The following is a 27,258-nucleotide window of genomic DNA, read 5'->3' as shown; positions in this document are numbered from 1 at the left end:
AATTATAAAATTTACCTTTATTTTTACGTTAAAATATATCATAATATATTGTTATTTAACATATGCTTAATATGTTAAATTAATATAAAAGTTTGAGTAGATGATTTGGGACATGTGAAATGTGTTAAATTTAACACAAAATTTTTTACTGTGTATGCCAGTTCGCGCAAATCCTGTTCACTTTTTGCTGCCAATCTGACATTAGATTGGCTACTCTGTCAGCAGATTCTGTTCGATTTCTGCTGTCAGTTTGTTGCACAGAATGTCAACAGGTTTTGTCACATTTTTGGCAGCAATTGCTGATATCATCATATATGTATTATAAATCTGTTTAAAATCTGTTGCCTTTCTATTAGGTTTTTACAACAGCTTCTGTGCATAATCAGCCTCTTTAGCTATCGGGATACCTACATAGCTGTATTCTTTAAAGAATTTAAGCTTAATTTCACTATATTAGAGAACATAGATTAACAAAAGTATTTTACAAACATTTTGCTGACATTTTGCAGACGATTACACGAGAAAAATTTCATATTAAACTATGATAAGCAATAAAAAACAAAAAAATTTTTTACTTCTGTTTTTCATCAAATTGTTATAGTATTTATATTATTCATGATACAATTCTTTAAAGTATTTTTTCGTCCGTGGCTACAGTTTAATTTTTAATGTAAAATGTTCTTGATACAAGATAGCAAAGATAATCGTGAAATAAATATTATTATGGGAAGAATCCAATGGAATTCGCTGCCCAGATAGCACAAGGACATCCACTGTATGTCCAATGGATATCCGCTTCTGGACATTTGGACGTCCATTAAGAGTCCAAATAAGGTCCGTCGGACATTCGATGGACGTCCATAGGATATACGTTTGGCACAACTTTGTACGTTCATAGAAAGTCCTTTAATGGACGTCCATGGGATATACGTTTGTCACAATTTCGGACATTCATAGAAAGTCCGAAATAAACCAAATTTTGAACCTATTATGATTTGATTATTTCTTTTGGGCCTTTTTCAATTAAAGGGCTTGCTGCAATAGTGGGTTAATCCACATTTTGTAAAAATTATCGACATAAAGCATGGACTGTGCATTTCCTGTAACAAGCTCTTGAAAAGTGTCCCGCAGAAAACAAAGAGGAGACATGGTCCGGATCAATTTCTTTTTTGTCTAGCGCCCATTATGCTACTGGTTAGACAGAGACAGCGTTTGACCCAGACCAATTGCTATGTCCCTCTTTTGGTCGGAAAAAGAAACGGGGGAAAAAAAACAAAAAAAGAAAAGGAAAGAAAAAGAAACGATAATAAAAAAGAAAAAGAAACGAAAAAAAACGATAAAAAACGAAAAAGAAACAATAATGTATTATAACAAACATTTTAAAAAATACCAATAATTGAGTGTTAATAATAAATAAAAAATAATAAGTATTATTTTATATTATTTCATATTATATCTAAAAGTAGAACAATTAAAATAAACCTTTTGAAAAATAAAAACAATGTAATTTATTATTATTTATAAATTAATGTTAATTAGAACTATGTAAATAATATATATATAATTTACAATATTTTTTTTAGATTATATAATAAAAATTAAGATAAATTATATAAAAGTAAGATGCAAGTGCGGACATAAATCAGATATCCAGCATAAGACGTTCTGAATAGAACATTTTGATTCAAATAATGGACATCTTATAAATGTCCATTTTATGTCCATAGACATGTGGACCTGAATTGGACTTAAAATGGACGTCCTTGGAACATCCAGTGCTATTTGGGTGTTCATTAAGATATAAGTATCTTACACTTTGCCAAATGTCAAAAATTTCAAAAATATTTTAATTATATGTGTCATTCATCTGGTAAAAATATTTTTAAAATTTTTATGCATTTTTATAAAAAATTTTTTACAACAAATTAAAACCTCCTACAAAACAAAAATTGTAAAAATTTATAGTTATATAATAAAATAAATTATAGTAAGTTGCAAAAAATATTTATAAGTTTTTACAATTGTGCGAATATTTTCATGACCGGATGTAGTTAGTTGTATAAGTGTTTTAATATATTTTCTTATAATATTAACCTAATATTTAATTTTACTTATTAAAGTTTTTTAATAAAATCTTGAAATAAACAAATAAATTGCAAATAAAATTATATGCATGAATATTTATTATCTAAATAAAAATTAATTAAAAATTTGAGCAATTAAAATTACTTGTCACAAATAATAAAGAAAAATTATTGTAATACTAACTTTTTTATAATTATATATTAGTAATTATTTTATGAATAACTATATACATATACAGGGTGATTCAAAATAACTATATGTCCTTGCATAGACGTATTCTTAGTAATATTCTGAGTCAATTTTTTCTTTCGCAAAAAATTATCCAAAGCTTAGATTTCTAGATATAATAAGAAATAGTTTACGTATCCTGAATCGGATGCAAGAGGTAAGCAGGGGTGGCACAACTCACCGCTGCTCGCGGGCATCACGAGCACTGCGAGGCGTCTGCTGCGCTCAATAATCGATAATCATCTCAATTATCTTTAACACAAATCTTTAATACAGATTTAAAATTAATTTTCTATCATCTAAATAATTACGTAGAATATTCAAATTGATTGCTAGAATGTCAAATTTTTTGCTCTCCAGGTCTCCGTGTATGCATTTCCAACATATTCTTCAACAAATTATAATAGTAAATCATATTAATCAATATTTTTATTGTTAAGTTGCCGCGTTTCCAGACACATATTCGACAGTGTTACCACACAATAACCAATAAAGTCAGTTGTCTGCTTGCTTAGCTGAGCTCGATGTCAGCTGACATCGAGTAACTAGTAAACACGCGTTGTGTGTTCGTCGAGTAAATACGCGTTTCTTTCTTCGAATAATTTTGACGTGCCGAGTGATTAGTAATGTTTAATAGTTAAATGTTTTGTACTATTTTTTTGATGTGTAAATAAATTCGGTCAAGTGAGTGAACAGAGTGTGTGTGCGTGTGTGAATGTGTGTGTGTGTGTGTGTGTGTGTGTAAATGAGTGAACCCAGCAAACACAGAACATTGCAGTAACATTGCGGCAATGTTGTAATATTGCTGTGATGTTGCTACAATGTTATAACATTGCCGCAATGTTGCTGCTATGTTCTGTGTTTGCTGGGAAGTGATAAAATGTAAGAAGAAAGAAAAAAAGACTTTTAATCCGATAAACTAAAGGATGGATCGTGAGAACAATTAATTGATTGCAGGATGGTACGTGCGTAAACAGGTTCAAACAAGTTCTCTCCCCCCTCTCTCTCTCTCTCTCTCTCTTTGTCACCTATTCATTTCTTCCTTTATTACATAATATTCGGGTGATTCAAAATACTAAATACCATCGTTAAAGATAATTGAGATGATTATCGATTATTGAGCGCAGCAGACGCCTCGTGGTGCCTGCGAGCAGCGGTGAGTTGTGCCACCCCTGCTTACCTCTTGTATCCGATTCAGGATACGTAAACTATTTCTTATTATATCTAGAAATCTAAGCTCTGGATAATTTTTTGCGAAAGAAAAAGTTGACTCAGAATATTACTAAGAATACGTCTATGCAAGGACATATAGTTATTTTGAATCACTCTGTATAACATTTTCATCATATAACATGAGACGTGACAGCTGTAGATTGTCATTCGTCTCTTTTGACGCCTCGTCCCGCCGGAAGACGCCTGAAGAGCGTCGGAACAGCGAAGAAGAGCGAGCTGCCGCCGTGAGATCGACGAGACCCTTTTATATTAAGAGCGGGGGCACGCAGGTCCTATTATACCGGCCTTTTACTTTAAATTTACTGTCCATTGTGAAAATGTCGATGTTGCTGCGGAATTGTATTACAGAATCCGAGGAGACACCTTATAATGTCGTAGAAACGGGACGGCGTCCGAACGAGCTCTCCGCAAATCCCGATGAGGAAAGCGGAGGCAGGAGATATTTCTCGCAGAGCAACGAATAGAGAACCGGGAACGGCATCCCGAAGAATGAGGATGCGACCGCTCAAGGGGAACAGAGCCGTCGTCGGAAAAACTGCAAGGAATTTGGCCACAAAGGACACGGAGATTTAAGTCCCGCACCTAGGATTTGTGAGTGCGACAGCGTGCGTAATACACCGCACGCGAATTAGACCGCAGGATTGCGACCAATAAGGGTACGATCCACTTAGGCAAAGTGGGGCGCGTCGCGGCATGGCCCCCCGCACTTCTCACAGGATCGGCGATCGATCCTCACTTCGGCTGCGGAAGTGCTTCGAGCGAGATCCCGAACAAAAGCGAACGGTATTGTGAGAGGACGCAGGGGCCGAGCTGAGATTCCGAGGAGGCAAGCGAGGAGCAGCACTGGTGAGACAAACGTCGCATAAAATTGTAAAGTCGCCGATTTCGCGATCGGGCGAGTCGCGGACCGACCGCGAATTTGTCTGGATATTGTCTGGATTTTGCCAGACCTGAGAGTCGTTAGTATTCCGAGTCCTTTGTAATCTCGTCGCCTCGCCCGATCACGTCTGCACGTGTGAATCCGAGTTTTTTGTTTTCCGTTCGAGTTTCGTTGCACGCGCGCGCCTACACCGCAGCCAAGTCACTTCGTCAATTTACGTCGCGGAATATCTTGTATTATTTCACATTCGATTTCGTCCAGGTGTTGGTCCACGGTTACTTACCGTATCGTTTGCGAGCGATTATTAATTATTGCGTACGTTCCCCACGGGGCAAGCTTGTTAACGGAAGAGCACGAGCTCAGAATGTGCCGCGCGAGCAGCAGAGCACCGTATGTGTCCCGGCCATCCTTTGCGATCGCTCTCACACCGAGAGTTCGACGACGATTTACTTACGTCCGGAAAAATTTAAGACAAGCTGAAGAATTGCCTTGTATATTACGTTGTGCGTTAGATAATCGTTTCCGTCCTGAACAAATTTAACTCGAGCGAGCATCGACTCGTTGTACGCGGATTATATTCGCCGCTCGAACATGTGCACATAATTACGATATTTCTTCGAACTCGGAAATATAACTGTTAATTTTCATTGTTTTAAATAATTTTACATTTTTGGCAATTCTCTCGCCTTCCCGATTCCATCCGCCCATACCGAACTTCCCCCTCCATCAATTTTCAGGGCTGAGTAGTCGGTTATCGAAGCCGCCGACGTCCGAGGTATATATAGAAAAAAATTATGTGAGATTAATAAAAAACATTGCGTTGTTTGTTTCAGCCAAAATTTACGCTCTCTAGAATGTACACAATGGATAGCGAGATGCTACAAGCATCTTTTTTTTTCGTTAGCTTAACGGCTATATTTCTACGCTAAAAAATTTTTTTTGTACTTAAATACAGTAATATATCCAAAAAGTTTAACAATAATTGCTTTTATTTTACATACTTAAAAAAATTTCTATAAATTATGCATTTTTCGGACTTCTAAATCAGACTCCTCCCTGAATACATCAATTTTTCCGACCATTATATGTTTAAACATATCAATGAATTGTAGATTGCCTAATGCCCGAATCACACTAGCAATTGGTGATTGCGTCTGCATTCACGTTTGCGTCTATGATTGTTTCTTGACCAATAGATGGACGGCTAAATAAGAATTGCTAATCATAATCGTCAGCAGCTGTCTTCTGATTGATCAAGAGGCAATCGTAGACACAAACGCAAACACAGATGCAATCGCCAATCGCTAGTGTGATTCGGGCATAACGGTCTGCATCAGATCTTCGTGAAAAATATAATTTTTTCTATTAAATTTAATTTCTTAGCTTTATTTGAACTACGCGCCAACAGGTTTTGTTAGACTTACAACACAGTTATTAAGTTAAATTTTGATGCTGAGCATCTTAAAATCCCCCTTCTCCAAAAAAAAACTGGAAATTAATTTATTGCGAAAAATAATATCGCAAAAAAACTATAGTTTTTATAGATGTTTGTAATTTTTCATAAATTCCACTGTAGAAAATCACAATTTTCTACGTGAATTTATGAAAAATTACAAGCATGACTCAAATCGTGTTGTTCGACATAAAAGTGACGTAAATATGAAGCGTAGTCTATAATATATGGAGTAAACTGTAGAATAAGGAAAAGAGTAGCGAAAAGTAACGATTTGCCATATAATTTTCTACGATTTTATGAACTAACAGCATTGTTTGTACTGTTCGCAGCCATTTCTGCGGTCTAATTGACCGAGCGTAAGCGTAAAATATGTAGTAGAAGTAGGAAATAAAATTAATTTTTTCGCTTACGTTCTTACACCTACTGTTACTTCTTACTCCACGCTCACTCCATGTATTGTAGACCACGCTTAAAGTGCGAAGTTGTAAATATATCATAAAAAAATGTAGTGTTCGTATTTTTTTGCGTAAAAAATTGTAAAAATATTTCCACCAAGAACACTCATACATGGATATGCAAATGGACACACACACACACACACACACACACACACACACACACACACACACACACACACACACACACACACACACACACACACACACACACACACACGTAGCTTGCTTAAATCAGTACACATGTACTATACAACTAAACTTGAAAAGATAAATCTTGCACAAAGTCTGCTGTCAAGACCAAATACCATCATGAACATATAATCTGCATGTTTATAGTCCCGTATCACCAATATTGCTATAAATTATTGCCATTTATGTCATAGATAATTTAAAAAATTTAAATTTTTATATAAAGAAAATAAGGATAATTTAATAAATTTTTATTTGCTTGTGGTTAAATTCGTATGATCTGATAGGCGTGATTAGGATATTTTAATAAAATACATACGCGTACATATGGTGAAAATTCTAGCTCCAGGTAAGAGAATGAACAAAAGCAAGTGTACGTTGTACAGATTGCTCAAAGTCTAACGCGAAGCAGAAGCATGGACATGCATTTAAAAATTTTCACTTTGCATGTATGAGTTGACGGTAATAATACATAAAATACAATTTTATATATTTTGCGACACAAATGTTTGTTCAATACATATGCAAATACAAAGACGTAAAGTGTGAAAATATATTTTACAATTTTCTATTTGTATGTAAATTGAAATTGAATTTAAACAAAATTAACAGAAATAAAACAATTTAATTTTTTTACTGTAACTGGCCAGATGTATTTTCAATATGAGCACTACGTTTTGACCTCAAGTTTGGGTCCTTTTCAAGTGCAATTTTAAGAACTTTACATTAAACGCATTAGAGCCTATGAAATATGTTCAGATGTATTATTTAAAAGACTGGATAACAAACTATGTAATATAAGAAAGTGTCACAATATCATATAAACTAATAATAATATTTACATAATGTGTGTCATAAAAATTATATAAATTGTCAAATAATATCAGAAACATAATATATGCATGGTAAGATGTTGAACTAATAACGGTACAAAAGATAATGAGATATAATCACAACGACAACAGTCAACGAAAACAAAGTCAAATGCGTTAAAATAAAATAAATAACATAACAAACTACGTGGATTTAATAAGTCTGTCATAAATATTGGTCAAATTCTCACTGTCTGTTTGTAAATTAATTGTATATAATTGTGTTTTTTAATAAAAAATGTTTCCACAATCTCGCGTTTACGTGTTACGACTTCTTTATATAATATTCCTGGTTTTGACCAATTAAAATTATGCCCTTAACTAATTCTATACTGACTGATAACAGAATATTAACTTGTTTTTTAATATCACGTTGATGTTCTTTCATACGCGTTTTGACGTTTCGCTGGTCTTCCCAATGTATACAGCATTATTATAATCACATTGATTACAATAAATTTTATATACAAGTTGTTATATATAAAGTTTGTTTTAAATGGTGTAATTAATCTTTGCCTCTTTTTATTAAGTAATTAAGCTTCTTGGGAATTTCGCCAGACTTATAATACAGTTACTAAGCTAAATACTGATGCTCAGGAGCATCTTAAAATCCCCCTTTCCCCGAAAAACTGTAAATAAATTTATTGCGAAAAAAAGTACCTTAGCCGGGATTCGAACCTAGATCTCCCATCATTCCATGAGGGAAAGGAATTTTATGATTATAAAATATTTACAAATGATATTGAAATAGTATTATGTATCATATATGTTCAAATTTGTGAAATTTTTATTTAAAAATATTTGAATAATAATTGTACATACTGTAATATTTTTCTTTTGTTTTAAAATAATTTCTATAATAATTATAAAATTATTTTCTAAAATATATTTAGCAATAATTGCGCTAAAATAATTCTCTGTTATATTACAATTATGCAAGCATTTATGTCTAACATTAATTTTTTTAAATTGCTTTACATGTTGCATAAATTAAATTTGTAATTAATAATTTTTAAAATTACATTTATGACACAATATATCATACATTACATTTAAAATTAAAATAAAAATTAACTTAAAAGTTAAAATTTTTCTACATTCTTTCCTATCCGAGTGCAATGCATGTTGAGTTCTATTATATCTAAAAGTATAATTTTATTTTTATCCTAGCTTCAGTGTGCTTTGTTTTTTTATATCAAAAGTAGACTAAAAAATATTTTATTTATTATTAATATAGTGACTGTACTAACTATATCCCATTCGATTCTATTATTTTGGATCGGAGTTTTGGTACTTCTTTTTTATTCTTTTATTTTTTGTTTGAGTATATTTTTCGGTCTCCGTCCGTACCACAGGCTCGTACATTTGACGTAAGACATTGTATGTACATATGACTCGGCATTTGATGTATATGCATTTGTCACATTACATCATATTCGCGGTGACTATACATTCTTTACTGTAAAGATGCTTTCTGGTAGCTAGTCTTTAAAATTAATTTTTTTTAACTCAAATTTGTTCTTTATGTTAATAATATTGTGAGAAATTTTCTTTCAATTAAAATGTCCATATATTTTCTAATTAATATTCCAATGTCTATAATAACATTGTAATAATGATTAAATTTTTATGGAAACAACTGACAAAGGAGGGGTATACAAAATTGAAAATTTGAAAACCATTATTTATACAAACAAGAAAATGTTACATATTGTTATGTATTTTGAGTCGTAAATTTGGAAAATAACAATGAAAATTAAGATATTAGTAGGGAAAATGTGAACAATTAAAAAAAAATAGGAAAAAAATATGAAATAAAAAAACTTTTGGATGCCATTTTCTTACGTTTACTCTTACTCCTTTTTTGCATTATTTTTATTGTTATTTTGAATCGCAGAATCTTGACTATCTGGAGGTACTCAATATACATATATACAGAGTTTGCAAAAAGTTCTGGTTCGGCGAAATACCTCGAGAAATATAATTGTAGAAAAACATTATTTGAGTTGTAAAAGTTGTAGGGCTTAAAAATATCTATTTACTCTTTTTATTAGTTTAATCTTCGATTATGTCGCCAAGATCAAACAAAGGTCACCTTCAATTTTTCAACAACAGATCTTGTCTCCATTGACTGGATCAACAATGGATTTTACCTTTATTGGATAAATTAATCGGTGATGATTTTGCTTTTATTGGCTGGATCAACAATATATCTTGCCTCTATTGGCTAATTTTTCCTTCATTGACTGACTCAACAATGGATCTTGCCTTTATTGCTAGACATCTTATTACAAAAACTTCGATAATTTTAAAACGACTTATATAATATAAATATAAATACATAATATAAATATAACTATAGTATTTTGAAAACATTTCAAAGAGATTAGATGTATATTTACTTTTTTTTAACTTTATTTCAGATTTAAACTAAGAATTTGTTTCAACACAGTCGTATATCAAATTGTTAGAAAACTGCGCAATATTTCATTATACTTTGCAAGAAAATTTTGCAAGAAAATGCGCATTCCTAACAATAACGAAATGGTTTTTAAATATAAAGGAACAAAGCTTAAAAATTTTTAGGCCTGTCCTTTATTTTCTCTAAAAAATAGTCACCATCATCATCGTCATCATATATGTATATAATTCGCGGACGTCTGCATGTCCGGGGAATACTCCGTCATTTGTGATCCGATCCTCATACCACAGGTCTTAAAATTTTCCACTTTTTACGGTTTTTGCCGCTATCTGCTTGGATTTTCCATATACAGGTTATTTCATAAATGATCGGCTACTCTTTTTTTTTTTAAACAATCTGTATATGAATAATCCAAACCTATAGCAGCCTTCCCCGTTAAATTTTTTGTTCGAGTTTTTCGCGGGACGCTATGTTATTATTTATCGTACTTTTTTGTGGTCAAATGTACGTCTTTATGTGTGCCTGTGTGATATTGGCTTTAATTTTGAAATGTTATTAATACGAGAATATAAATAAATAAATGACAATATTGAGCGGAAGATAGTTTCAGTTTTTTAATGTCAGTATATTATTCAATTTTTATTTGTATCTGTGTCACTTAATTTTAGAAGTATGGAAAATTTAAATAAAAAAGAATTTGAGAAAAATGTTTTTAATAGTCAAATACAGGACATTAAAAAAGATAAACTAGATTTATTGAAAAGTAGTAATATTAAAAAAGTTGGCTGAAGTTCCGAATAGGTCGGACCCCTGATTTTTTTCAACCATAAATTCTTACATATTTTGGCGTGCTGATTACGAAAATGATAGTGAAAATTGGCGCAAATTTGATTTTCATGGCGGAAATCATGAAAAAACCATAAAAATAACGTTTTTTTCCATTTATTTTCGTAAATAATAAAAATTTCGAAAAATACTTGAAATAAAAGTTGTATACCTCATTAAAATACATATTTTATATCCTATTAATTTTTGTTATAAAGACAATAGTTTTTGAGAAAGACGACGTTAAATGTTTAAAACTTCGTATAACTTATCCAACACAAATCAAATCTGCATGATCAAGAAATTCACTTAAGCTGTTCCGCTTTATAAACGGAGGGAAGGAGGGAGTGTGAGTGGACCTCGCTACGCGTAGAGTCACAAACCCTGAACAGAAAGAATGAGTCCCAGATGCACACAGTAATAAACGGACACAGCAGGCTGAGTGAAACGGATACAGTAACAAACGGACACAGTAACAAACGGATACAGTGCGAAACATATTTTGATGAGATATACAACTTTTATTTGAAGTATTTTTTGATATTTCTATTATTTACGGAGATAAATGGAAAAAATCGTGATTTTTATAGTTTTTTCATGGTTTCCGCCATGAAAATCAAATTTGCGCCAATTTTTGCTATCATTTTCGTAATCAGCACGCTAAAATACGTAAGAATACGTAGTTGAAAAAAAATCGGGGGTTTGACCTATTTGGAACTTTATCCAAAAAGTTGAATTATATTTATTTAAAAGTAGTACAATTTAGAAAATAGAACAATTTGATTGGGATTTAATTTTATGATCAGCGAGAAAGAACAATCCTTTTTAATTGATTATATATGATATTAATTATTTTATTGTTAATGAAATAGAACAATTTGAAGAGAAGGGAATATTTGATCAGCGAGAAAGATCAGTCAAAGACTTTTCGAAAGGTAAATTATAACTATTTTGGATCTATTAAATCATGGTTTTTCTCTCTTCAATTTCCTAAAACAAGGTTTTTTAAAAATATGATTTAATATAAAAACAATATTAATGAGAAATGAAAAACCATTTGGAGGGAAAGTAATTTTATTTGCAGGAGATTTTCAACAAAATGTACCAGTAGTGCCTAATGCAAACCAAACAGCAATAATAGGAACAACAGTAAAATATAATCTATTATGGAAGAAAATAACTAAAATGGAATTAAAGCAAAACATGAGAACAGCGAAAGAAGAAGAATTTGTAAATTGGTTGATACAACTTGTAGAAGGAAAATTAATAAATATAAAAGGATTACATTTAGATACAATTGAAATTTCGAAGGATTTTCTAACAAAAGAATCTTTAAGGAAATTTTTAATAAAAGAATCACGAAGGAATGGATAAGAAAAAATCATGATCGAGCGATTTTGTGTCCAAAAAATGAGGATACATTCAAAATAAATGACGAAATCCTAGAAAAAATGGAAGGTGAAAAAAAGGAATATCTATTAATAGACACTATTATAAGTGATGATGAAAAGGATCAAATAAATTATCCGTGTGAATTTCTAAACTCATTGACATCTTCAGGAATGCCAGTACATAGACTAAAAATAAAAGTCAGTGCAACAATAATACTTATAAGAAATTTAAATACAAAAAAGGACTGTGTAATGGAACAAGATTAATTATAACAAATTTAAAGAATAATATAATATATGCAGAGATTTTAACAAGTCCTGCAAAAGGAGAGATTGTGATAATTCCTGCAGATAATTGCAAAGATATGTGTCCATGATTAATATTATGTGAAGCAAATGTCAGAGTTGTTGCTCATTGCACATATATCCTTGCACTTATCTGGTATTTTACAGGAAAATGACGACACACGCAGGTCTGCGCAATGCTTAAGCTATCACATTTTATCAAGTATACTTGAAGGCAAATAAGTTAGAACATAAGTAAAGTCATACAAACAAATCTTATTAAAAATTAACGCTATATTTAATCAAACTAGACACGTGGACATTATTGATTAGACGAATCAATATCAAGATCGATTCAAGATTTCTACTTCTTGAAACTCATCACCGAACCAGCCGAACGGAACGCAACAATTTTATTTTGGAAAATACGTACTTGGGACAATAAAGGAAAAAACGAAACACGATGATTGTGATCGTGACTCTGGTGCTCTTAACCATTCTTCTCATTGCTTTCGCGTTGCGTCAGAAATCAAATCAATTACCACCAGGTAATTTAATTTCTTTAATTTTTTCACTGAGTGTCACTCTGACTTATCACCAACAATCACTGTTATATTTTTGACTGCAATACAATATTACTTTATATGACCTAAAATTTCTGTACTTTTGACACTGTTAATGTTGTAATTCTAGAGCATAGAGTTTTTTACTTGGTAAGGACCCAATAAAAGGCTGAAACTTTGTAGATTTTAAATAAATCAATGCCAGTTTGATTGATTACAAATCCGTTATTCTTAATTGTTTAATTACCACTGGTGACAATAAGTTTTGTTACTACTATTATACTTAAAATATACGTAATCTATTAAAATAATTCTAACATACATGTAAATATAATGTTAAAAATATATCTAATAACAAAATGCGCCCCCCCCCATACACACACACAAAGAGGGGGAGAAGAAAGAGAACTCTTAAAATTCATCAATTAAAATACTGTAATAAAATAAAATTCTCAAAAAAATTAAATAAAAGTTATTTGTTTTTATTTCAAAAAGTAGTTTTTGTCATGGTCTACAATGAAGATTAAATCGTAAAAAGTTGACCAATCACAGTTGATTTTCATAAGACCGAATTTACAATAGGTGTAATAAGTTTTAAGCCGTAAAAATTCAATCACAATTGAATGTAAGAAAAATAAACGAATATAATTGATCAATTCTTTACGACTTAAGGCTTACTACACCTATTACAGATCCACCTATTACAAGAATACTCAATTAAGTTACAGCTTCAAATTTAAATCTTCATTGTAGAATGAAACTTTGAGATATATATCACAAAGCTTAAAGCCGGTCAATCGGAGATTAGGTTTAAACAGCCACACGTTTGTAAATCTGTTAAATCACTAATGCAGTCACCCAAACGTAATGTTAGTGACCGCATGACAGGTGGTTATTTGATCTCTGATTGACTATATTTCTTTGAAAAATTTTTTGCAACAATTAGTATCGTATGAACAGAAGGAGAATATTTTAAGATACCTTGCAATCATTAAATATCTTATATAATTTCTACATTCAAAAACCCGTAATTTAATTTCAAGTCCCTTTTGTTGGCCGATTATTGGAAATCTGTTTTACGTAAAAAGATTAGAGAAAAAACTCGGTGCAAAATATTTGGCTCTTATGGAACTCAGTAAAATGTATAACAGTGGCGTCATAGGTTTGCAACTAGGTACTATGTATACGATCGCTGTTTCGGATAGCAAGCTCGTGCAACAAATCTGCGTTAACGAAATGTACGACGGGCGTCCTTTTAATGAGTTTACGAAGCTACGAAATCTGGGAATGAAAAAAGGTAACGAATTCTCAATCGAAATTCATCGAATACTAAATCTTTGATTGAAAATCGACTTATACATTTTTTTATATTTCAATAACACATATAACAAATTGTATTCAAAAAAATCAATGTCAATATTTTTTATCGAATAAGAAAGAAAGATTAGATTTTTATATTTTACATTATTTATCTAAGCGTAAGTGCATTTATTACATCTCGCCCTTGTTGAAAATTCTTATAAATCTTTATAAGTAATTTTATGACCTCTGTATGAGTTATGTGAGATCTTATAAGAGTTATTATATATATAAAATTAAATAAAATCTTTTTTTTATATTTTAAATAACTTTTACAAGGAAACTTTCATGGAATCTTTCTTTGATTTTAATGAATCTTTAATATGTTATATTGTAGATCATAATAAGAGACATATTTTTTTATACATGCTTTTTTGCACGTTTATGGAGAAAACATTTTTTTGAAAAAAAAAAAAAATTAGTATTTTTCTTTTGAATCGAATATCTTGAAAACTATAAGAGATTAAAAAATGTTCTTAACAAAAATTGACTGACATTTAGTATTTGGTAGTACTTTTTTTAAATAAGTGTTTTACCTTTTATTTTAATTTAAAATACAACATTGGTTAATAGTTCATAAAAATCAAAAAAGAACATTTCCTTGATAATTTTCTTGAGAAATAATGATTAAAAAAACATAGAATTTACTGATCTTAATGGAACTTTGCATACGGGTAACCGGGGCTAGTTGATACACTATTTGGTAATTATTCAGTTTAGAGGAGGCAGCGTCGATGACCTCGACTTTGACATGTGTTATTAAGGTCATCCTTTTGAATGACCTTCAAAAGATTTTAATCGTCGCTCGTGATTTGTTAAAAAGTTATTAACAAAAAAGTTTTATAAATCCCACAAAATAAAAATATACTTAGTACATACATTGTAATGTAAATACACTGGATGTGAAATGTATGTGCAAATGAAACCGGATTAATGTACATAGAAGATTCATAGTATATACATATGTATATGATATGTATATTGTATGTATGTATATTCTGTATATACATTATTATATGTAATCTGTATATTATGTATATACGTTTGTACACACATTAGATAGTACCCAGTGAACACAGTAATATAGCAGCAGTGTAACAGCAATAAAACCGAATATAACAGGTTACGTTACTCTGAAATTACACGTAACTTACATGTAAGTTACAATTTCCGACTCAGCAATATAACATGTTATAATTACATGTTATCTAACCGTTACACAACAGTTACAAAGAAAAATAAAATAAAATAAAAATTTCATTTTTTTTTTTGAAATTATTTTTATCAACAGCACATACTACATTTAGGATAAATTTTAATTAATTAATTAAATTTAAATTGTTATTTTTTATTTTATTCTTACTTGCCGCTGCTAGGTTTGAACCTGGGACCTTAGGATTACGAACCTTGTACTCTACCTGCTACGCCAATTTGACTCATCGATATGGGTACTTGTTATTGTCTACATGTACCTATATGTAAACTGACGCGACTATATTATTTTTTATAAAAGCAATTAAATTTTGCATAACATATTAAAAATAAATAGCATTAATTTATTTACTTATTAATTTCATTGTTAAATTTATCTTTTTCCATAACCTTAATAATTTGATGGAAATTGCGATCTATTTAGCACTAATCTTTGAAGCGTTCAAATGATTAATTAGATGGTTAACTATATAGATCATAATTCTAAGAAAAATTGAATAGTATACATTTATTATTCTGTTTTTGTTCAGCACATGATAAATTTAGATTTTATGCATTTTTTGTTTGCAGTAATTGTAGACAAACCGTTATTTTTGAAAACATTATCTTTATAATAATTTTTTTTATTATTAAATAGATCTGTCATTCAGGATATGTTATGTCTGATTTCTGAGTCAACTACGACGCATCGTTCCGTAATAACATTGATACGAACGTGTTATGTTACGATTATACAATTTTTGTTGAATAACTGTAACGCCAAAACGATGTATAACAGCTAGATCACTTGCGTATAACAAATATTACGTAACAGGTTATTTCCATGTCATATAGCACCTACATATCACAAAAATAACAATGTTAAATTACTTGTAACTTCCATGTTATATTGCCGCTATAAAATGTGTTCACTGGGTATGTACATTGTATATATATTCTATGTATATACTTAATGCAATATACATACAAAGAACGTGAAATGTATATGCAAATAAAACCGGGTGTGTACCTACATATATCCCACAAAACAATTTGATATACAATGTATATATTATGTATATATATGCGTAATAGGTAATACATGCATAATATTATACATGATACAAATAATATACATGATACAAATTTGTGGATTGTGTGTTGCGTGCGGTACTATACTCGAGGCACGGTAGCTAATAAAAATGAGATTCGAGGTCTGATTTCGGAGTTGCTAGCTTGCTAGTGACCTCCGCAAGTGACTTATATATGCAAGAGAGAATCACTTGACTCCGGAGAAAGAGCTAAGTTGCATCGCCTAGCGGTGATTGTAAGAATTACTCCTTACGCGTGGGCGTGCAAGTTCACGTTATAGAGGAAAAATATCTTGCATATGAAATGTACATACATTTAACATTGTGCGCTGTATACATACTAAATACATTAATGGATATACATATTATATACCATAATGTATATTCGAATCATGTATATGAGATGTATATACATTTAACATTGTACGCTCTATATACATTTTAGATACATTAATGGATATACACGTTATATACCATAATGTATATTCGAATATGTACATAAGATGTATATACATTTAACATACAAGATATTTCTTTCACATTATGGAAAAAAAATGCATATACATAAAATGTCCGATGTTATGTGGGATACGACACATAATTATTCAATATATAGGAGTACATCATATAGGTTTGCGACTTTCCACGCGTAGCGAAGTCCACCCATACCCTTGCCCCCGCTTACAGACCGAAACGATGTCCACACTTATACTTTACCACAAGGGTTGGCATAACATAAGTCAAGATCAAGATCATCGGAGCTGCTTCTCCTAAACTGAATAATTAGTCACTATTTTTCTAATTTTTTTCCACAAAACTAACAATTGGAATGCAAAAACATTTTTTAATAGCTACATCCTTAAACTAAACAAAAATAATTATTTTAATTAAATTGTATTACTAACTTAAATGCGTTAATAAAAAATATGAGATGACTACACTTGTAACAAAACTCACCCCATATGTATGGTAAGTTGTTACATTTACTAAGGCTAGTTGTTACAGATTAAGTTTTTGTAATATAATATATTTTATAAATAAAAGTTAAAAAAAAATTGTGTACAATACCATTTTTATTAATAAATTTAGCTATCAGCTATTTATTAAAAGCTATCATATTAAAATAAATTACTCTTTGTAAAATATACTATACTATATAATAATTATTTTAATTTTAATAAACATCTACTTCTGGCCTAGTTGTAAGTCACTCATAACCTTTTTATCCCAATAGTAAGTCGCTTAAATCCCAGTAGTAAGTCAGTCATTTTTTGTGATCTATCGTTAAAAAATAAAATTATATATTTTCTACTGGTTAATATTACATATAAATTCAATCACAAATAATATACCTCTTGTTTTGCAGAGAAATATTACTTATTTTACTTATAAAATATGCACACCTTATTATTAACACTGAGCTGGAATTTAAATAAAGCCAGTTATTAATTTTCCTTTCAATATTCTTGTAGTTCGACAAAAATGTGACATTATGATTAATAAATAATGTGATATATATAATTATATTATGTGCCTTTTTAAATGTTTAATAAATGTTTATTATTTTTTATTTATGTTTAATAATTGTTTATTAAAATAAATTAAAAATGACTTACTATTGAGACATGAGTTATAATTAGGACAGTTACCTTACACATAAAAAAAAAGAAATAAATCGATAACAAGGCGGGATAATATTAATAAAAATAACAATAAATTATTGACTCAAATAATCAATAAACAATTGGCACAAAAAAAATTCATAATCAAGAAAAATTCACATAATACATCAATAAATCATCAATAGATATCAATTGTACAATGGTAGCGTACACCGAGAGAAAAAGAACGAAGCCCGACAATGTTTAGATTACCACACACGGCGATCGTTTAATAACTGTCAGTATATTCTCACTTTTACGAACAATTCAGTTCTCCTTACAATTTATCAGAGGGTTCGCCGTTAATGATACAACTTCAAATATAATTGTAATGGACGGTGTACCACAACAATTATCCGATAACAATGCAAAAGATTTTAGTAAAAGCGTGATTTAATTTTAATCTACAAGAAAATTTTTCTTTTCTTCTATTTTAGTCCTTTACTCATTTATTTATTTTCTTTCTTTTAAGGAGAGAGTAAAAATTAATTCTTCAATAAATTTTATCGAAAATTTCCTCATTGGGAATTATCGTCAGTAATTTTCTCTCCGTGTAAACTAGGTGACAAAAAAAAAGAAAACGGTACATCAGAAAAAAATATATCTAACAAAAACATAGAAATAACACATGTAACAGATAAAATAATGAGAAAAAGAAAAAAAAGAATGGAAGAGAAAAAAATGCTTCCCTTTTCTCTCTCACATCAAACCGTAGGCCTGTTCTTTGTCGCTGCACTACTGAACTAGTGCAACAAGTTAGAATAAGACAAATATATTTTTTCTCATTCTAACTTATTGCACTAGTACAGCAGTGCAGCTACCAAGAACAAACCTCGTATCTGACGACACACAAGAGCGTTTTCGCCCCTTTATTCTGGGAGCCCCTCGTTAGGTATCAAATTTTGTCACGAGTTTTCCTCGCGGGATTCTCGCGATCGAAAACCGAAATCGAATGTACCTCACAAAGATTTCGGCTGCACACAAATGAATAAAACTTGGTATCGCTAGACGCGCACAAAGGCACGTCATTTCGCGACACTTTATGCTCGCGACACTCACGACTTGGCCTCACGGCGGCCACGATAAATTCGAAATCACAAAGATGCGGAAGCTTTGATTATGGCACCGACAATTCCGGCACTGATACATCGCAGACACGCAAGAACGAGCCCCGACAGGTCGAGACGTTTCATCACGCTAATCTAAACGACAAAAACGACACGACATCGCAGCCGATCCAAGTGGCTACGTTGAAACTCGCAATTCGCGAACAACAAAACCGCTACACACCTGTTTCACCGTGCGAAGTTAGTTTTATTCGATCTTCATGGAGACTACTTTTTCTTCACGGGTAGACGGGGCGAAAACTTTGCCGCAAGGCCTTTGTGACGCACGATGAGTCTCCAAGAGGGAGGTGGCGATCGAATTTATCCGCCGTCTTCGACTCCCTAGCAGCTCGGTGCAACCGTGCACCAAGGTCCTTCTCTCTTGCGTCCGACCACGACACTCGACCGAAAATCTAAGGCCCGGTTCCACAACTCACGGTTAAATTAACTGGCCGATTATTCCATTGGAATTGACCAATCGTATTTGTCGTTAAGCAAAATTAACAAATACGATTGGTCAATTCCAATGGAATAATTGGCCAGTTAATTTAACCGTGAGTTGTGGAACCGGACCTAAGATTATTAAATGGCCGACGTAACACTAACATCACCGCAATCGGACTCAAAACGGGATCGCGGCCAGTCGCCAGCCGGTGGCTTTACAATATAAAAAAATCCCGATACGAGCCATCTTACCGATATTATCCCTCGTGATTCTCTCCTCTACAGATTTCTTTTCTTGCTTGCCTCTCTCGCTTGTGGGCTATTTCGCAGATATCGATAGCGGATATTCCGTTAGAGACACTTTACTCGAGGGTCGCATGCACAATCACTGCACACGAAAGCAACATTGATCGCGGTCGATACGCAAGTAACGCAAGACCCCAATGGGAGGGGGGGGCCCACTTAGGGTAAGCGCACTAAACTTGCGCAACGCGCGGCCCAATAACTGCAGGGCACACGGTCCCGTGGATCGCAGGGATGTGCACAACTAAAATCCTTCCAGGTGTCTGATGGACCCCCCATCGCCGAGACAATTTTCCTTGCCGCTTTTAATTGTAATTTGATAAATATAATCTTATTCCTTAATCTATTCTAAATCCCGGGATACCATTCATTTGTACGTATATATAAACTACATACATAACTCGTATTTTAAAGCAAATATTTTTATGAACAAAGATAAACGAATGACTCTACATAATCGATCTCGATCGAGTTTGACGGGCAATTTAGCATCCTCTTGTCCAGCGTTCTTTCGCGCGTCTACCTCTACCCTCCTACGATTCCTAATAGATTGCGACCGCCAATCCGGCAAAATTATTTTCTCTTGCTTCTCTCTCTTCCTCCGCCATTGTTGAGTTGCCACATTCCGCAGCAAGATACCTGTTAATATTAAAACAGAAACAAATTCCAAATCTAATATTTAATACTAGTCGCGATTCCCTCCGGGAGATTTACACACACACGCACACACACACACGCACGCACACACACACACACACACACACACACACACACACACAGTGACGTATGCATGTATATATGTATGTTTAACTTTAACTAATTATTTTTTTGAAATGTATAAACTATAACTTTGTGACGATTGTCACTAGGTCCCGGGGCCGACCACCCGCCCCACTATACGGGACTCGGCGTCCACGTACGTCCCTCCCGAAAGTCTAGTATCCCCGTCGGGAACCGATCCCACCACGTGACCACGCTGCTGGGAGCTGGGAGTGCGTGGGAATCTCCCCGACGGGTATAAAAGCCGAGCTCGATCCGGATTGAGCACCATTCCTCGTCAACAGGGCTGGTCATCAGACCGCTCTGCCGGCTGGCGCACGCCGGCTTTCGACTTCCTAGGTCCCGCCGACGAGACCGGTCATTAGACCGCCTCGCCGCCTGGTGCACGCCAGCTTTCGGCTTCCTTGACTCCGCCGACGGAGCAGGTCATCAGATCGTTCCGCCGCCTGGCGCACGCCGGTTTTCGGCTACTTGAAATCCGCAAACCTCGCGACCGCGACCGCGTACTACGGTGCTGCGCATAAGCGCGCTTCCGTCCGGATACCGTTAGACTAGCCTGTATATATCTTATAAAATATCTCTTCGTAAGTTAAGGCCTAGCATAAGATTACCCGTAGGTTAAGTATGTACATAGCATAAGCTTTACAATAAAGAACTGTTAATTTGATATCGATATACGCAAGTTGATTTCCCCCCTTCTCCCGAATCCTGGCGTCCGGCGAGCCTGTCCGAGGCGATCGGGAAAGGCGAACCGTTACAACTTATTAACGTATTAACTTATTGAGTTATAAACTGTAATTTTTTTCCTAAATTAAAAATTTTATCTGGGCGAAAGAAAAACAATTATATGAGAAATTTCATAAGAAAAATATAAAAAATACATTTTTACATAAAATCAAAATTTTTTTATTATTTCATATAATTAATATTATAACTTACATTACAAATAAAATATTTAAAATATTTAATAATTGATACTGTAACTATGTTGGTAATCTGACTTAAATTAATTATATGACTTTTTAATTAAATATAAATAAAGCTTCTCAAAATTAACGTTTACTTTTACTCGAGTTAAATTAATTTTAACGTAACTTTAACTGAGGAACTGAGCTAGGTTTTTATTTATATAGCTTTTAACTTAAAACTGAATTAATTGTGTAATCCATAAACTTTAATTTAATTTAGTAAAACAAAATATATTAACTTACCCAACCCTGATTAACTTATTTAAAATTAAGAAGCAAATTATTTTTTTATTTATATTTGTCACTTCTAAAGAAAGAGAGAGAGAGTGGGGGGTGGAGAGAAATCATGGAAATTAAAAAATTTTTAATTTTATTATTATTTTATATATTAATTTGTCTAAATGTGTTAGTAAACAAGAAACATTTAAGTATTATTTAACAGAATTTTTTTTTTTACATTTTTAAGACGTTTTCTGCAGCGTGATAACCACCCAGTAAACACTGATTTGTAACATTTATGTAATCATTATGGAACAATGTTTCACTGTTCTCGTAATAGTTACGTCATTTTCCAGTTACAATTTGGTCAAAATGTCAGCATCAGCACATTCTGGGCAACAAAATCGGAAAAAGAGAGAGGGAACATATACATAATGGTTTCGTATAAAATAACATTACTTTTACGTATATGAAGTCACATTTACGTATAAAATAACGTTACTTTTACGTATAAGCTGACTTTTATAAATTAATGTAAAATGCTCGTATAAAATTACGTACCAGAAAGATTCTTCTTGTAACTATTATGTCGTTTTTACTTTATTTTTCTTAAAAAGGATTTCTTACCGAAGCTAAAATTTAGCCATAACAGCTAAGATGTGTTTTTAAACCCCTATTAAGTTGGACCCCCCACCATCGCAAATCAAGTTCGCACTAAGTCAAAAATTTAGTGCTATTTAGGTGCTAATTTAGTACCCTAGTCCGAATTTTGGTGCTCAAATTGTTTAGCAGGAATTTTTTTTAAAAAAGGGGGGGTGTAACTTAATGGCAAGCTGGACCCCCCCATATCAAAAAATAAATATAGCGTGGTCGTATAAAAAAAACAACTACACAGAAAATTTAGTGCTAATTTGGTGCTCCAAAATAGCGCATAATTTTTCGCTAGAATGTCATTATTAAAAAATACTAATAAATAATTTATCCGGCAAACGCGCGCGCCGCGCTCTAAAGTCCGTTTTCCCATCAAAAAATTTGGTGCTCGCAAGATTATTATACTAAAACATTCCTCAGACATCGTACTATTAAAAAACACAAAGATCCGATTTTAGTGCTAACTGCATAATGCCGAAATTAATTTGTTTATCCCGCAAGCGCGCTCGGCGCGCTATAAAGTCCGTTTCCCCATCGTCAAAAAATTTGGTGCTCGCCAGATTATTAGACTAAAATATTCCTCAGACATCGTACTATCAAAAAACACAAAGATCCGATTTTGGTGCTAACTGCATAATGCCGAAATTAATTTGTTTATCCCGCAAGCGCGCTCGGCGCGCTATAAAGTCCGTTTCCCCATCGTCAAAAAATTTGGTGCTCGCCAGATTATTAGACTAAAATATTCCTCAGACATCGTACTATCAAAAAACACAAAGATCCGATTTTGGTGCTAACTGCATAATGCCGAAATTAATTTGTTTATCCCGCAAGCGCGCTCGGCGCGCTATAAAGTCCGTTTCCCCATCGTCAAAAAATTTGGTGCTCGCCAGATTATTAGACTAAAATATTCCTCAGACATCGTACTATCAAAAAACACAAAGATCCGATTTTGGTGCTAACTGCATAATGCCGAAATTAATTTGTTTATCCCGCAAGCGCGCTCGGCGCGCTATAAAGTCCGTTTCCCCATCGTCAAAAAATTTGGTGCTCGCAAGATTATTAGACTAAAACATTCCTCAGACATCGTACTATCAAAAAACACAAAGATCCGATTTTGGTGCTAACTGCATAATGTCAAAATTAATTTGTTTATCCCGCGAGCGCGCTCGGCGCGCTATAAAGTCCGTTTCCCCATCGTCAAAAAATTTGGTGCTTGCCAGATTATTAGACTAAAACATTCCTCAGACATCGTACTATCAAAAAACACAAAGATCCGATTTTGGTGCTAACTGCATAATGTCAAAATTAATTTGTTTATCCCGCGAGCGCGCTCGGCGCGCTATAAAGTCCGTTTCCCCATCGTCAAAAAATTTGGTGCTCGCAAGATTATTATACTAAAACATTCCTCAGACATCGTACTATTAAAAAACACAAAGATCCAATTTTAGTGCTAACTGCATAATGCCGAAATTAATTTGTTTATCCCGCAAGCGCGCTCGGCGCGCTATAAAGTCCGTTTCCCCATCGTCAAAAAATTTGGTGCTCGCCAGATTATTAGACTAAAACATTCCTCAGACATCGTACTATCAAAAAACACAAAGATCCGATTTTGGTGCTAACTGCATAATGTCAAAATTAATTTGTTTATCCCGCGAGCGCGCTCGACGCGCTCTAAAGTTCGTTCCCCCATCGTCAAAAAATTTGGTGCTCGCAAGATTATTATACTAAAACATTCCTCAGACATCGTACTATCAAAAAACACAAAGATCCGATTTTGGTGCTAACTGCATAATGTCAAAATTAATTTGTTTATCCCGCGAGCGCGCTCGGCGCGCTATAAAGTCCGTTTCCCCATCGTCAAAAAATTTGGTGCTCGCAAGATTATTATACTAAAACATTCCTCAGACATCGTACTATTAAAAAACACAAAGATCCGATTTTAGTGCTAACTGCATAATGCCGAAATTAATTTGTTTATCCCGCAAGCGCGCTCGGCGCGCTATAAAGTCCGTTTCCCCATCGTCAAAAAATTTGGTGCTCGCCAGATTATTAGACTAAAATATTCCTCAGACATCGTACTATCAAAAAACACAATGATCCGATTTTGGTGCTAATGTCAAATTAATTTTGACATTATGCAGTTAGCACCAAAATCGGATCTTTGTGTTTTTTGATAGTACGATGTCTGAGGAATGTTTTAGTATAATAATCTTGCGAGCACCAAATTTTTTGACGATGGGGGAACGAACTTTAGAGCGCGTCGAGCGCGCTCGCGGGATAAACAAATTAATTTTGACATTATGCAGTTAGCACCAAAATCGGATCTTTGTGTTTTTTGATAGTACGATGTCTGAGGAATGTTTTAGTCTAATAATCTGGCAAGCACCAAATTTTTTGACGATGGGGAAACGGACTTTATAGCGCGCCGAGCGCGCTTGCGGGATAAACAAATTAATTTCGGCATTATGCAGTTAGCACTAAAATCGGATCTTTGTGTTTTTTAATAGTACGATGTCTGAGGAATGTTTTAGTCTAATAATCTTGCGAGCACCAAATTTTTTGACGATGGGGAAACGGACTTTATAGCGCGCCGAGCGCGCTTGCGGGATAAACAAATTAATTTCGGCATTATGCAGTTAGCACCAAAATTGTATCTTTGTGTTTTTTGATAGTACGATGTCTGAGGAATATTTTAGTCTAATAATCTTGCGAGCACCAAATTTTTTGACGATGGGGAAACGGACTTTATAGCGCGCCGAGCGCGCTTGCGGGATAAACAAATTAATTTCGGCATTATGCAGTTAGCACTAAAATCGGATCTTTGTGTTTTTTAATAGTACGATGTCTGAGGAATGTTTTAGTATAATAATCTTGCGAGCACCAAATTTTTTGATGGGAAAACGGACTTTAGAGCGCGGCGCGCGCGTTTGCCGGATAAATTATTTATTAGTATTTTTTAATAATGACATTCTAGCGAAAAATTATGCGCTATTTTGGAGCACCAAATTAGCACTAAATTTTCTGTGTAGTTGTTTTTTTTATACGACCACGCTATATTTATTTTTTGATATAGGGGGGTCCAGCTTGCCATTAAGTTACACCCCCCCTTTTTTAAAAAAAATTCCTGCTAAACAATTTGAGCACCAAAATTCGGACTAGGGTACTAAATTAGCACCTAAATAGCACTAAATTTTTGACTTAGTGCGAACTTGATTTGCGATGGTGGGGGGTCCAACTTAATAGGGGTTGTTTTTAAGACGTAATAAAAAATACATATGCCCCGAAAGCTCACTATGATAACATAGATTGATCCGGTTTCTGTCACCGTTGGTGGTCTGTTTATGTAGCCTTTGGAGTGTAAATTGCATTAGGAGAAAGATGCCGCGTGCGTCGTCTAGCGGCAATCCGCGAACTACATACTTTTTAAATTTATATAATATAGAATAAGTTCTAATCGGCTAATATGTAAATAGATTTTACCTGGTTCAAGTAGAATGTTATTGATTTTAATAGATTGCGTATATACTAACTACAAAACTATTTTACTAAATGCAGTATGTAAACTAAAAAGATATAATAATTACAAGAGGCTATAATCAAAATTTCCGCATAATTGTAAATTATTTATTATTTAACAAATTATTATTTTTATTTTTATTTAATAAAATTATATTTCTTCTTATGCTTAGTAAATAATTAATAAGTAATAATAGTAACAGTGGGAAGTCCAGAATGGATTACAGTGATTCACGTGGCACGGAAGGTGTTAAAGATATATGATGTCGTAATAACATTATCACATTTATGCTACATTAACAAAACTTTTATGTTAAGCTCATTGAAGTCATCAAAATTACATAATTGTTACGTATTAAACATGATGTCACAATAACATTATCACATTTATGCTGCATTTACAAAATTTTTATATTACGCTCATTGACGTCATCAAAATTACGTAATTGTTATGTATTAAACATGATGTCACAATAACATTATTACATTTATGCTGCATTTACGAAATTTTTATGTTACGTTCATTGACGTTATCAAAATTACGTAATTGTTATGTATTAAACATGATGGCGCAATAACATTACAATAGTAACATCACATTTACGAAACATTAACATTTGGCTTATTGACGTCAACAAAATTATGTAAATGTTACGTAACTATGCAACGAAAAAGTGACAACACAGACATACGTAACAGTTATAGTCTCGTTACGTCAATGACATACTTGTCACATTATTAGTTCGTTGTGCTGGTCTGTAACATTTATGTGCAATATGTTTTATAAATGTTCCGTAAATGCTCACAGCGTGTTCATTGGGCATATGCGTCACTGTTGTTCTTTCGTGCTGGATAATAAAGTACTAGCGATATTTTTGTGTATCTAAAATATGCACGCTATCTATACATTAGTCATGACCTGTCAATATCATTCAACCCTTGATGGTCATCTAACTCGTGACCTACATAGTGGTCACGCTTTCCTTAATGAATTATCAATTCGTAGTTCACACGGTGAGTCACGCTGTCCACAAGGAAGACTTATAATTAGTCGAACATGTATTAAAAATATTATATAAATA

At 32.9% G+C, this 27,258-nt stretch overlaps 2 protein-coding genes across 3 annotated transcripts in view; one reads left to right on the top strand and one right to left on the bottom strand.

Moving 5' to 3' along the window:
* The window catches only part of LOC118645134, a 198,243-nt gene that overhangs the window by 75,099 nt on the left and 95,886 nt on the right, over nucleotides 1-27,258 (bottom strand). The window lies entirely within an intron of this gene.
* Nucleotides 3,433-14,243, top strand: LOC118645136 (probable cytochrome P450 305a1). Of its 2 annotated transcripts, XM_036285632.1 has the most exons (3): nucleotides 3,433-4,392; nucleotides 12,636-12,872; nucleotides 13,930-14,243. In XM_036285632.1, the coding sequence occupies exons 2-3, from the start codon at nucleotides 12,788-12,790 to the stop codon at nucleotides 14,226-14,228; spliced, it is 384 nt and encodes a 127-aa protein (XP_036141525.1). In that variant the 5' UTR covers nucleotides 3,433-4,392; nucleotides 12,636-12,787; the 3' UTR covers nucleotides 14,229-14,243. The 2 variants fall into 2 exon arrangements, with proteins under 2 accessions (XP_036141525.1, XP_036141526.1); XM_036285633.1 differs by lacking the exon at nucleotides 3,433-4,392 and having other exon boundaries at nucleotides 12,187-12,872.

This window comes from Monomorium pharaonis, chromosome 4 (assembly GCF_013373865.1).
Source record: "Monomorium pharaonis isolate MP-MQ-018 chromosome 4, ASM1337386v2, whole genome shotgun sequence".
Lineage (NCBI taxonomy): Eukaryota > Metazoa > Arthropoda > Insecta > Hymenoptera > Formicidae > Monomorium > Monomorium pharaonis.
This window is presented reverse-complemented; position numbering and strand designations above follow the sequence as displayed.